This window comes from Anolis sagrei, chromosome 1 (genome assembly GCF_037176765.1).
Source record: "Anolis sagrei isolate rAnoSag1 chromosome 1, rAnoSag1.mat, whole genome shotgun sequence".
In the NCBI taxonomy this organism is placed as follows: domain Eukaryota; kingdom Metazoa; phylum Chordata; class Lepidosauria; order Squamata; family Dactyloidae; genus Anolis; species Anolis sagrei.
In genome coordinates this window covers 316,465,840-316,480,316 of record NC_090021.1, presented here as the reverse complement: position 1 = coordinate 316,480,316, position 14,477 = coordinate 316,465,840, and the positions used below count along the sequence as shown (strand labels likewise).

Here is a 14,477-nt window from a genome sequence, read left to right as displayed (position 1 = left end):
ATTTTAGAAGCAGCAACTCTGTTCCTACTAGGATGAATATGGTCCTGCTTTACCATAGAATTTTTTACCCTCTTTGGGAACTCTTGCAAACTCCATCCTTTTCAGGAATTTTGCCTGCAGAAGAGAAGGCTGAGAGGAGACAAGATAGTCATGTATAAATATAGGAGGGGAAGTCAAAGGGAGAAGGGAGCAGGCTTGTTTCCTGCTGTCCTGGAGACTGGAATGTGGAACAAACTACAGGAAAGGAGTTTCCACCTGAACATGAGTAAAAACTTCCTAAATGTGAGAACTGTTCAGCAGTGGAACTCTCTGCCCTAGAGTGTGGTATAGGCTCCTTCATTGGAGGCTTTTAAACAGAGGGTGGATGGCCATCTGTTGGGGGTGCTTTGAATGCGATTTTCCTGCTTCTTAGCAGCGGGTTGGCCCAGAAGTTCTCTTCCCACTCTGATTCTATGATCTAGCCCATAGTTTGAGAAAAATTATTTAAATAACCCACTAAAATTAAAAATATCTATTTCTTGGCACCTGGACTCCTTCCTGTTATGATTTAGAATAGTTTGTGTTTTGAAATGAATTGAATTCTTAGATGAAATGTATGCCTCCCCCCTCCCTTTTTTCCTTCTGATTTATGGTGTTGTGACTAAGAAACAAGTCATTTTAAAGTTTCAGTGGGTTTGTTTACTTTTTCTTCGCTCCCAGCAAATGTAATCATAACAGTTCCTGTGTCTGCCTTATATTTCGCTCAACTCTCGTATGTACTGGATCTCTGCTGAATAAACTACGCTATTCCTATGTGCAGGTGTTTTATGGCTTCTTAACCCAAGAATCAATGTTTTAGTGTCCAATTGCAGGATGAATTAATGGTGCCTACATGCAAGCGTCTTAAATTCCCAAACCAAATACAAATCAAGCTTCTTAATAGAAGTCATACTGACAGAAAATGAGAATTGATATAGCACTTAAACTATCTTTCACAATGTGAGACCTGCAAACTTTACTCAATAGATAAATTAACTAGACATTTAGTAGATTCACTTAAACAAGACCATCTTATAAGTAATGGTAGCTCTCAAGTATAGTGTGACTACAAGTTAAGAGTACCTTTGTAAAAAAAAAAAAAAGGTTTTTTCCCCTTCTGGTTTCAACCATCCCCATGCATAATGAATCAGAAATCACAAAAAAGTGTCAGGAACAATAATGGAAATACAAACCGTCATGTTTGTATTTCCATTATTTCTTCCTTTGTATATGTATACAGGGTGATGGGTGCATTAAGATTTTCCTGCATTGACAGGGGCCTGTAGGTAAAGCTCTCATTAGCTAAGGAATGTTCATCTAAACATGGCATATGTGTAATGCAGTTACAAGCAGCAGTAGCACCTGAAATAAAGTTCTGCATTTTTGGAAACATTATTTACTGAACTGAGTAAGCCTGTACTTGACAGAAATATAGTTTCATCCCTATAGGAGTGCACTTGTCTTGCCTTTTCTTTTCTTTTCAAACCAGCATATATATCCGGTGTTGCCCAAGTGTGGATTTTCTAATGCTATATATTAGAAACTAGTTGTACCTTCTACACATTGCTGTGGCCATCCTTCCCTCCCTCTTTCTCTCCCTCCCTCTCTCCCTCCTTCCTTCCTTCCTTCCTTCCTTCCTTCCTTCCTTCCTTCCTTCCTTCCTTCTCTTTTTTTCTTTCCTTCTCTCCTTCCTTTCTTCCTTCTTTACCTCTTTCCTTCCTTCCTCTACCTTTTCCTTTCTCTCCTTTCTTCCTTCTCTACCTATTCTTGGACTGTAACTCCTAGTCTTCCTGACTGATAGTATCTACCTACTATCTATCTCTATCTAATCTATATATCTTATCTTTCTGGAGGATTGCTGGGAGTTGCAGTCTAGGAATAGGAAATATGTATGGATTGGGATGCTCTCAAAGAAATCCAAGGAGAAGAAAGCTTGCAGCTTGGAAACAGTGCATTTGGAGCATCCTCCTCCCCTAAAGGGCCTCATCTAGGGGATGCTGGGAGCTGTAGTCCTAAAGAGAGTGTGGATATGCTTTTGTGTGTTTTGTTTGCCAGGGAGAGTTGTTTTTGTGCATGTGCTGTGGTGACTTTTTGCTTTTTTTGACCTTTAAAGTCCCTTCTGTTGCGTTTTTCAGTGTTTTTATGAGTGATGGTCACTTGTTGGCCTGATAGGTGTATTGTATCCAAATTTTGCATCAATTCATCCAGTGGTTTTTGAGTTATGTTCATCCCACAAACAAACATTAAATTTTTATTTATATAGATGCTCATAGTTATTCCTATATCTGAATGTATGTATGTATGGTGGAGAGCTATAGCTTGACCAAACTGCTCGGATAGGGTTCCTTATTGAGGAGCTCTCAATAAGGCTGTCCCGCTGCCATCATCCCCACCAGAAGTCGACAAAGATCCTCAATTTCTAGGTCCTCCTATGGGACGATAAAATCACACTAGAATGGGCATGGACAAACTTCGGCCCTCTGGGTGTTTTGGACTTCAACCCTCACAATTCCTAACAACTGGTAGGCTGTTAGGAATTGTGGGAGTTGAAGTCCAAAACACCCAGAGAGCTGATGTTTGCCCATGCCTGCACTAGAGGACCTGCAGATACCTGGAGAAGTTTTCTTTGTATGAGCCTCCAGGTCCTCCATTATACCTCTGTGATCAACTTTGTCCTGGAGGACCTAAGGATTCCGGCTTCCACTTTTGCAAATCTGCAAAAGTGAAAGCTGAAAACTTGGGAGAGTCCGCTCTCACAGTTAGGAAGTTCTTCCTAATGTTGAAGTGGAATCTCCTTTCCTATAGCTTGAAGCCATTGTTCCGCGTCCTAGTCTCCAGAGAAGCAGAAAATAAGTTTGCTCCCTCCTCCCTATGACTTCCCCTCACATATTTATACATGGCCCTCATCATGTCTCCTCTCAGCCTTCTCTTCTTCAGGCTAGACATGCCTAGCTCTTTAAGCCGCTCCTCATAGAGCTTGATCTCCAGACCTTTGATCACTTTAGTCGCCCTCCTCTGGACACATTCTAGCTTGTCAGCATCTCCAGTTGCAGTGCCCAAAATTGGACACAGTATTTCAGATGTGGTCTGACCAAGGCAGAATAGAGGGGCAGCATAGCTTTCCTGGATCTAGATACTATACTATTGATGCAGGCCAAAATCCCATTGGCTTTTTTTGCTGCCGCTTGACATTGTTGGCTCAGGTTTAACTTGTTGTCCACGAGGACTCCAAGATCTTTTTCACATGTACTGCTATTGAGCCAGCCTCCCCCCCCCCCCCTAATTCTGTATCTTTGCATTTCTGATATCTTTTCATCTGTTACTGCAGAAATTTTGAGACCAAATACCCACATAGAATCAAGTACCTATAGGGAGAATCTTACCAAAGAAAAAAAGCAATGGAAACTTAAAAGGAGAGAGGAGATAAGGATAAATGACTGGTTTTGCTTCTGTCAATTACGTGATAGATTTACAAAAGATGCAAGGATAGGGTTTTCAACTAGAAAATCGGAATTTCGTCCATTTTCCTCCTCCATAATTAAACCTCTAGTGCAGTGGTTCTCAACCTGTGGGTCCCCAGATGTTTTGGCCTTCAGCTCCCAGAAATACTAACAGCTGGGAGCTGTTGGGGGTTGTAGGCCAAAACACCTGGGGGACCCACAGAGTGAGAACCACTGCCCTAGTGGGATGAAATATGTCTTGCTACCTCCAGTTTAAAGTTAGTGCAAATGAGGGTAGTTCAGATATAATCAATGTCTTCTATTGAACCTTGGGGTTGCACTGCCCCCTTGTGTTTGTGAGCTATATTTTTGGGGCCCAAGGTGACATGAACAGCCAACCTTCAGTGAAGAGAGAGCTAGTAGAATCGCAGGGAAAGACGCCTCTTTTTTTTCTGAAGGACAGATATTGCGGTTTTGCTTGCCCTTTGGAAAAGTAGGAAATTTGGGAGGATATAAAGAAATTATACTCTATTTTCCCTTTTTTAAAATGAAGTTTTATTGCATTAGAATGCTAGGAACTGTAAAGTATCCAGATTTGCACACTAGACAGCACATTTTTTCCATGTGAGGAGCGACTTGAGAAAATGCAAGTCACTTTTGGTGTGAGAGAATTGGCCGTCTGCAAGGATGTTGCCCATGGGACACTGGGATGTGTTACCATCCTGTGCGAGGCTTCTCTCTTGTTCCCACATGAGTAGCTGGAGCTGACAGACAGGAGCTCACTTCTTCTTTTTTTAAGTCCATGGAAATGAAAGCGAAGGGTCACCTTATAAGTTAATATATTAGAAACTCAAATTCCAATGTTTTCAGCAGTACCCTTGTAGTTTATTTGGATCTTATCTTGGATATTTTCTAGCCCCATGGGAAATTCCAGTGTATTTCAGGATGTAAAAATGCCACATACCACAAGCATGTAGAATGAGGGATATTTTACAAAACCCAGGCATCCAGAACCAGATAACATATATCCACATGACGCAGAATGGGAGATTGTTTGATGGGAGTTTTTATGAGTTCCTGACGTATCATTTTGTTTGCTGAAAAATTATCAATATAACATTGATTTTAAAAGTGTCTCCTCCCACATAGTAATATTTTTAAATACATTTTAATTAAATTTTTAACAGAAAAAAACCCAAAATAAAGAAAAGTAACAATACTTATATATACATAAGCACAGATATACATAAATGAGAATTACACATCAAACTGCACAACATAAGCTCTGCTGTAATTAATTTGTAGTCTAACTACAAACATATGTACAGGTAGTCCTCAAGTTGTGAACAAGATAGGTTCAGTAGGTTTGTTCTTAAACTGAACTTGTATATATATCGGAACAGGTACATTTTGTAAGTTGAACTCCAGCCAAATATATATAAATAGTTAATTAGTCCAAAGATTTGTTTTAGAGGCATTTGTTTCAATTTATAGTAGCCCTTATCTGGACTTTCACTTACCTACACCTTGGGGGGGGGGGGGATGTTCTCTTAAGGAATCTGCTAGGTCCTCCAGCACAGTTGTATGTTTTCCCCAGAAGTTACCAAAGAGTCACACTGGAGGATATCTTTCTAAGAATCTGTAGGTCCTCCAGTGCATCAGGAGGAATGAAAAGTCAGGTAATTTAATGGTGTTTGATCATATTTGCAATTTTAGGTGATCGCTGTCTAGCTAAGAACACATTCCCTGCAGATAAAGGAGCCTTAGTGTACCTTGAAATGCCACCTTAGATCCTACATATGAGAAAGGCAGGATTGAAGTAACAAAAACAAAAAACAAAAAAAAAACAGCAGCAAGAAGCGGGAAAACCCCCCTGCCCTTTGCTTTTTGGCTTCAGAATTTCTGGAGAATTTATATCACTACCTTTATGTAACCTTTACACTTCTGGAATTCTGTTTTTAAGAGTAATAATAATAACAACAACAATAGCAGCTGCAACAGCAACTTTATTCTTGTACCCCACCACCATCTCCCCAAAGGGACTCAGGCGGTTTATACATGGCACCAAAGTGCCTCAAACTCACAAATTTTATATTTTGTCTGTCTGTTTGCTTTGTTCTGTTAGAAATGTAATATAATTGACTGGTTGCCCTGACACGACAAATAAATAAATAGTGCCTCAAAACAGAGCATAAAATAAAACACCATATAAAATACAATAAAGTAAAACATATAAACATATAAAAAAAACCAACTAGAAAATTGCACATTAACATTACTCTTTTTTTTTTCAACCTGCAGATAGAGAATCAATATTTTTCAACAGCCACAACGTATCAAAACCAGAATCCTCTTCCATTCTAACTGCAGTAAGTATTATGGGTGTCTTTCTGGAAATAATTACTCGTTGTGTGGTTCAAACTAAGAAATAGAGCTCAGTGTCACGTCTTGTATAGATCTCTGGATTGGTAGCCATTAGTTCTTAATTTACTCTGGGTGTTGTTGCTTCAGCTCTGAATCATCCATGAAAGCCTCTTGAAATGTTTTGTTACGTCTTTTATCTCAAGTGACACAGAAGGTTGTTACCAGATCACAGAAACTACTTAACTATTTCAGGCTATTGGTTGTTGCTCAATGGTTGTTTTTATACTGTATTATGTTGTTGTTGTTTTATATTGTTTTATGATGTTGTCTATTTTAACTATGTTGATACTTTAATTATGTTGATCAGGCTTGTCCCCATGTAAGCCGCCCCGAGTCCCTTTGGGGAGATGGAGGTGGAGTACAAAAATAAAGTTGTTGTTGTTGTTGTTGTGGTTGTGGTTATGGTTATTGTTATTGTTGACTCAATCTTGGCTGGGGGGTGTATGGAGGGGACACCCTATCTTTTCAAGAACTACATCTCCAAGTCTATCTTAAATCAACCAGGCTATAGAATTTGACGGAAAACTGTCCTCAAAATTAACATTTCTGTCTCAAAATATCAGGCAAAGCTCTAACCCCTGAACTGCTGTTGTTCTTGCTGTTATTTAATCTGGAAATGCTCAGCACTGAATGAAGGATTTTCCATATACAAAAGATATGCTTTACTACAGAACGAGGCAAAATAAGTGCTGAAACCCCCAATGATTTCCTTAGACACCTGTAAAAAATGTAGTTTAGGTTTCATAAACCAAACACAGATTTTAACTGTTGCTCCTTGAATAGCCACAGAACCTCTATCATTGTATAACTTCAACATTATCCTGTTCTAAAATCTGCTGTTCAAGTCTGGAAATAAGTTAATTAAATCCAATCCACTTCAGTTAATTAGATTGAAAAATGTGACCCTGGCCCAAAGACTTGATTGGCCTGCATTTAAAAGAAAACAACTGGATGGTAGGACAATAGGATATGTTTGTAACTGGAGCTCCCCATTTATTAAACATGCCCCTCTTTTCTCTTTGTAGCTTGATAAGATAGAAGGCGTCTTTGAGAGGCCAAATGACGACGTCATCCGGTCAATCTCGAAGACACTGAGGCAAGCACTGGGGATTTCTCTCTTTGGGATAGACATCATCATTAACAACCAGACTGGTCAGCATGCCGTCATTGATATCAATGCATTCCCAGGTAAGAGTCAGCTATTACACAGATATAAACATATTGCATTCTTCCTTTCTCACCCCGAAGGAGACTCAGGGCGGATCCCAGAACACATATACGGCAAACATTCAATACCGATTATACAATCACAAGACAGACAACAGATAGAAGTATAATATAGGCTTTTCCCTATCTTTCAGTATCTTTGGAGGTTGTGCTCGGTTCCGGCCACAGGGGAGTGATGTCGCTCCATCTCGTTGCCAAAGAGCTTTCTTTGTTCATAAACTTTCCTCCTTTTTCTGATTGAAAGGTCCTGCCTAAAATACCTCCCCACTATTTCTATTCATCTGCTGACATTGCTATTTTCGATCCACTAGGTGGGCGGGGGAGCTGGGCTGAAGGTCAGGAGCTCACCCATATCCAGCTCCAAACTGTCAGCTTTTCAGTTGGCAAGATTTACTGCAGCTGCAGCTGGTGATTAACCTGCTGTGCTAAAGCCATCCCATAAAGGCTTGTATGCTCACTTACTCCTGGGATTTAAAAATCATACCCATAACCCTTCTGACCCCTGCAACAAACCCTGAGTAATAAACTTTGTTTCCTCCACTTTCACTTTTATGGTCTCAACCCATTGGGCCTTGTACATACACAACAATTTTACGTCTCCCGTTGACCTTTATGACATGACTTCAAAGGAGTTGTGACACCTGCAGTATAATGCATTTTATTTTATTTTTTATTTTTATAGCCCGTCTTTCTCAACCATATGGTGACTCAAGGCGGGTTACGGGATTGGCACGATTCGATGCCATGCATTCATAAAAGTGCGATTAAAAACAGTCAACATAACAATATAAAAACACTGGGTTGTTGTAGGTTTTTTCGGGCTATATGGCCATGTTCTAGAGGCATTCTCTCCTGACGTTTCACCTGCATCTATGGCTAGCATCCTCAGAGGTTGTGAGGTCTGTAGGAACTAGGATAAGGGTTTATATATCTGTGGAATGACCAGGATGGGACAAAGGACTCTTGTCTGCTGGAGCTAGGTGTGAATGTTTCAACTGACCACCTTGATTAGCATTTGATGGCCTGGCAGTGCCTGGGGCAATCTTTTGTTGAGAGGTGATTAGATGTCCCAGATTGTTTCCTCTCTGTTGTTTAGCTGTTGTAATTTTAGATATAAAAATATATATAAAAGCCATTAAAACATGTAGTCACCGATGTCATCTTGTTAAAATCATTTTCCAGTAACATCGTCTGGCCATTCCATGTTCATCATTCATAGTTTCATGTTATGCATGGCATCCCATCTTGGGGAAGAACCCACACTTGAGTACAACTGTATACTCACAGATGTCACGTTTTAGACTTTCCATCACTATGGAGGTTGTATGCGGAGAATCCAATAAGAAAGAATTTTGTCAGTAGAATGGAGAGAATAATTTGCCCCTATCCTTCTCTGCCATGCTTCTCCAAAGTCTGCCCCGAAGGATGGGAAGATTATTCAGAGCCAATTTTCATATTGCATAAGATTGAGGACAGTATGACATTTTCGTAGCACTAGCATTTGGATATCAGCATCACATTGGGTCCATGCCCTCTTGTGGAAAGTGGAGACAATGAGTTGGGAGTGCAGACCACATCCACACATTTGCTGAATGCACAGAAGGTACTTCTGAATGAGATTAGTCAACTGACAGAGAAAGAGAGTGGCTTTTTATTTGATTCATAGTGTCCTGTCTCCCTCTTATTGTTGTCTTCTGCCCCAAAGCTGATTTGTTAGTTGTCTAATTCACATCAACCTCTTTGTACTCTATTACTTCCTCTTCATTTTAGCCAACTGCCTGCCTCTGATCATATCTACATAATACAGCCTCCCATGAGACATCCATTTGGCTTTTCTAGATTAGCCCAAGCCAGGAATATTCCTGTAACCATTCCAATCATGTAGGCACTTGAGAAGCCTGGTCCTTTCTGTCAGTCCAATAACTGTTGTTACCTTTAAAAAAAAACCCCCAAAACCGACAGTCCTTTATTCTATGTGGTCAGGGGCACTGGAGATTCCTGCAAAAGTTAACAATCACAATTTTTAAACGGCTGTTTTCTTTACTTGAGAAATCTCTTATGTCCCCCAGCATCTGCTGGAATATTTGAATGTGTTGTGAAGGCTTTCATGACCGAAATCACTGGGTTGCTGTGAATTTTCCGGGCTGTATGGCCATGATCCAGAAACATTCTCTTCTGATGTTTTGCCCACATCTATGTCAAGCATCCTCAGAGGTTGTGAGGTCTGGTGGAAACTAGGCAGGTGGGGTTTATATATCTGTGGATGGTCCAGGGTGCGAGAAAGACGCGAATGATTTGTCATATTGATGTTTAATTGTTGTTATGCTATTGTTTTTAAATGTCCTAATGGCTTTGTAATGTGTGCATTGAAATTGCTGCTGTTAACCACTTTGAGTCGCCTAAGGGCTGAGAAAAGCGGTATATAAATTAAGTAAATAAATAAATAAATAAATAAATAATAAACTCTTGTCTGTTTGAAGCAAGTGTGAGTGTTGAAATTGGCCACCTTGTTGGACTGGATGGCCGACGAGGTCTCTTCCAACTCTATGATTCTATGATTAGCATTGATTGGCCTTGCAGCTTGAAAGCCTGGCTGCTTCCTGCCTGGAGGCATCCTTTGTTGGGAGGTGTTAGCTAGCCCTGATTGAAAAGCTGGACCATTCTAACAACCACCATGTCAGACTACACAGAGAAGCCATTGAAATCCACAAGCATATGGACAATTTCAACAGAAAGGAAAAAACCATGAAGATTAAAAAAATCTGGCTTCCAGTATTTAAAAACTTCAAAATCAGGACAGTAAATAACGAAGAACACTTTAAAAAATACAGAGGAATTCCAGAAAAGAAACAATCAGGGCCAGCGAACACCTCCCAACAAAGTATTCTCTCCCACTGGAGATCAGAACCGCCCCTTCTATCCTGACATTTAGGAAACAGGTGAAGACTTGGTTATGGAGACAGGCATTCGACGAATGAGCCAACACCCTGAGATATGGATGGAGGATGATGAGCAACGATTTTAGTGTGACGACTGACCATTATAATTATTTATTGTAATTGCTGTTTTTAATGTTTTACTGTAACATGTATTATGATATTTTATTGATTGTATGTGATATTATGGTTGGAAACTGGTCTGAGTCCCTCAAGAGAGGTGAGAAGGCCGGTATACCAAACTTTTAAATAAATAAATAAATAAATATTCCCCCAGGCAGGAAGCAGCCAGGCTTTCAAGCTGCAAGGCCATTCAGTGCTAATCAAGGTGGCCAGTTGCAACATTCACACTTGCCTCAAACAGACAAAGTGTTCTTTCTCCCACTCTGGACATTCCACGGATAAATAAACCCCACTTGTCTAGTTTCCAACAGACCTCTCAACCTCAGAGGATGACTGCCATAGATGTGGGCAAAACATCAGGAGAGAATGCTTCTGGAACATGGTCACACAGCCCAGAAAACTCACAGCAACCCGGAATATTTTAAATCAAATCTGCAAAAATCAAACCTGCAGATGTACAGGAGTAAAGTAGTGTTTAGATGAAGGTACTATTTCATATGACTTGCATAAATATGGCGACTCAGTACAGTCAACATCAGTCTTTGAGCGACTGCCATAGCACCCTACACAGAGGCCGTCTCTTCTAATTTTGGAAGCAAGGTCAGATTTAAGAATATTGAGCTAGCTCAAAGCTTTCCAAACTGAGTGTCGTGACACACCAGTGTGTCGTCCCTTGAATAGTCTTGGTAGCCACTTGGATCAGCGGTGCTCATTAAAATTTGTCTCTCCTCACACCTTTCCATTGCTCCTTACTTCCATCTTTCTCTACTACTATCCATTGCTCCGTGCCTGGATCTTTCCCCCTGATTCCCTTTCCTTAGTGTCTGACACCACTTTAATTGCCATGGCTCAGTGTTATGCAATCCTGGGATTTGCAGTTTGGTGAGGCAGCAGCATTCTTTGGCAGAGAAGGCTAAAGACTTTGTCAAATTAGAGTCCCCCTTGATTCAATAGCATTGAACCAGGACTCTCATGGGAGCACCAGCATAAACATTATACATATTAGAGACTGGAAAAAAAAGAACCTTTCATACATTCTTGAGAGACATAGAACAGCTACAGCTTTATGTAATATAATACCCATATAATATGTGGTGAAAAGTTGACGGTTCGAATCCGAGAAACAGGGTGAGCTCCCATCTGTCAGCTCCAGCTTCTCATGCTGGGACATGAGAGAAGCCTCCCACAGGATGGTTAAACATCTGGATGTCCCCAGGGCAACGTCTTTGCAGACAGCCAATTCTCTCACACCAGAAGCAACTTGCAGTTTCTCAAGTCACTCCAGACACGGGAAAAAAAATGTGATTCCTGCAAGCGTCACAATATATGTAGTGTTGGGGCTTACGAGAAGGAATAGGATGACTTGAACGGCAGTAAAATACTCAAAGATGTAGCCTTGTCAGTCTGAATCAATAAGCAAGGGGTCTGAGAGAGAAAGAATTTGGCAGTATAAGCTTTCATAGACTTACGTAAATCTGCTTCGCCAGGTGCAGTTTGACTGAGACAGAGAACCTAGTTCTCTGAATCCAAAGGTTTACCCAAACTAAACAAAATCAGTTTCAGGATATGTCTCCTGTGTTTAGATTAACATTTCTTACTATAGACCTTAAAATGTCCAGGTTTCCCTATTTTAGCCCATGTTTATTTTATTCTGTCATGAAGATTTATCATTGCTCTGAAAAACAACTTTCCTTAGAAAAGTGCAGCTAGCAACATGGTGGCCTCCCTTTGCTTTATTGCATTCTCACATCACTTTGGAGTGGAAAGTTGTTTCATTTCCTTCTTTCCGTGATCTTGGGGGTTGTCCCACATAAACCTAATTTCCTCCCCCACCTGATCAGCTTGTCAAATTCTAAAAGGGGAGAATGCTATGAGAATTTGGAAATCCCACTAACCCTCTCTCCTCTTGAGTTTGTATTCATTACTTTGGTTTGTGTGGGCCTAAAAAAACTTATAGTTCCGAAAGTGCCTTTTCAAAGCTCTGAATGCTTTCTTCTCATTTTCATCTAAAACAAGCAAATATATATACAAATTGGGTGTCCCTTATTTGAAATGCTTGAGACTGAACGTGTCTTGGACTCCCCCCCCCCCCCCATATATTGGAATATTTGCAATATTGTGGAGATGGGACCCAAGTTGATAATAATATACCTTCTTTACATTCTGACCTACTCCCATAAGGGACTCAGAGTGGATTGCAGCATTTACAGCAGATATAGGCAAACATTCAGTGCCTTTCCAATAATAATGGTAATATGCAAGAGCTGGTTTTGGATCAAACTGGGGGCCAAAATTATTTGGGGAGCTGTCTAGTCAAAAGCACAGTGGGACATCCATGTTTTATGCTTCATATACACAATATGCACATAGTCTGAAGGTAATTACTTGTTTAATAACTGTGTGCATGAAACAAAGTTTGCGTACATTGAAAAGCAAAGGTGTCCGAGTCTCAGCCGTTTCGATTTTGGAATGCCAGATAAGGGATACTCAACCTGTATTATATGAATATAAACCCACTTTGATTGCAAAAGCAATATATTCTTAATGTGGGTTGTTCTAGGTTTTCGGGCTGTATGACCATGTTCTAGAAGCATTCTCTCCTGACGTTTTGCCTGCATTTATGGCAGGCATCCTCAGAAGTTGTGACGTCTGTTGGAAACTAGGACAATTGGGTATATATATTTGTGGAAAGTCCAGAGTGGGAGAAAGAACTCTTGTCTGTTGGAAGCAGGTGTGAATGTTTCAATTGGCCACCTTGAAATTTGATGGCCTGACAGTTTTTAAGTGTGGCTTGTTACTGCCTGGGAGAATCCTTTGTTGAGAGGTAAATATGTGTTCCTGATTGTTTCTTGTCTGGAATTCCCCTGTGTTTGGGTTTTGTACTTTATTTGCTGTTATATTTTTAGAGGTTTTTTTAATACTGGTAGCCAGTAAACATCAGGAGAGAATGCTTCTAGAATATGGCTATACAGTCCGAAAAACCTAAGTTGTTGTGATTCCGGTGATTCCAGCCATGAAAGCCTTCGCCAATATTCTTAATGTGCTTTTGAGACGTCCAGGTGGTTTCTCCATGAGGCCACAACCACGGAGAAACCACCTGGATGTCTCAAAAGCACAGAAGCGATCTCTTTATTAATTGTTGCTCCTTGTGTATTGTGGATGAGAAGGGAGATGAAAGAAATGTATTAACTCATCTTGATTGGAAAGATTGACTTCATCTGATTCTTTATCACCTCTTTCTTCCTGGTTCCTTTCTCAGGGTATGAGGGTGTCTCAGAGTTCTTCACGGACCTCCTGAACCACATAGCTGCCGTCCTGCAGGGCCAGTCTCCGGAGGTGTCCCCGCTAAGCCGTAGCAAGCACCTGACCGAGCAAACCAGCCTTGTGGGGGAGCGGACATGCTGTGCGGCCGCAGCCTGCCGGAGCCTGGTGGGCAAAGACCCCTGGATTGTGGACAGCGAGACCAACAGCTCTGTGAAGCTTCAGCACCAGAGACTAGGCTGTAACTCGGCAGTGTCTCCGAGCTTTCAGCAACACTGTGTTGCCACATTGGCCACGAAAGCCTCCTCCCAATAACCCAATCAGTGCCACAGACTGAGAGAGAGAAAGAGAGAGAAAACTGTAGGCTCAAGGATCAGGACAGGCTGGTTGGTAATGCTACTACTAAACAAAACAAATCTTTGTTGATTCAACGTGATTTTGAAAATGAAAACAAAATTAGCACTCTGGGTCCATTTCATCAGATTCCTATTGTAGATCTGTAGTGAAATTACACACGTGGGTGTGTATGTCTGTGTGTGTCTGTGTGTGCATGTGTCTTAATCACTAGACCTTAATATAGGAGGATGGTTTTTGTATTCCACCCCACCTCTCTTGCTTCCCTCTTTGTAACTGTTAGTGACGAGGATCTCAAGGCTAAACCTCAAAGACTGAATAGGATGGCGCTGAAAATGTCTTCAGGTGAAATTAGCAGCCCCTTTTCTTGGTTCCTTCCCAACACAACGCAAAGAGTAAAGTGAGAGTCTACACATTTGTCATTTCTGTGCTACGTGTTTATTATTTGTGTACTGAACAAGGTAAAACCTAAAAGCCCATGTTTGGTGTTCTTCACTTTGACTAGAGCCACCTTCAAACTGTCTCCTGAAGAAGAAATATTGATTAGATTCTCATTTACTACTCTGAAAAATATATCCCATCACCTTGTTAAATTTCATAACAGAAGAAGGTTGATTCAACACTACTGAGGTTGGGAATCATATGGCCCTCGAGATGATGTAGGACTGTAACTCCCAAGAGTAATGATGATGGG

General features: G+C 40.7%; 1 protein-coding gene across 2 annotated transcripts in view; it reads left to right on the top strand.

The window, feature by feature from the left end:
* Positions 1 to 14,205, top strand: part of ITPK1 (inositol-tetrakisphosphate 1-kinase) — a 202,559-nt gene extending 188,354 nt beyond the window's left edge. For both annotated transcript variants that reach the window (XM_060756472.2, XM_067462969.1), the window contains 3 exons: positions 5,760 to 5,827; positions 6,908 to 7,070; positions 13,428 to 14,205. In XM_060756472.2, coding sequence (XP_060612455.2) covers positions 5,760 to 5,827; positions 6,908 to 7,070; positions 13,428 to 13,744 — 548 coding nt within the window. In that variant the 3' untranslated portion in view covers positions 13,745 to 14,205. The remainder of the gene's footprint in view (positions 1 to 5,759; positions 5,828 to 6,907; positions 7,071 to 13,427) is intronic.
* Positions 14,206 to 14,477: the final 272 nt, after the last annotated feature.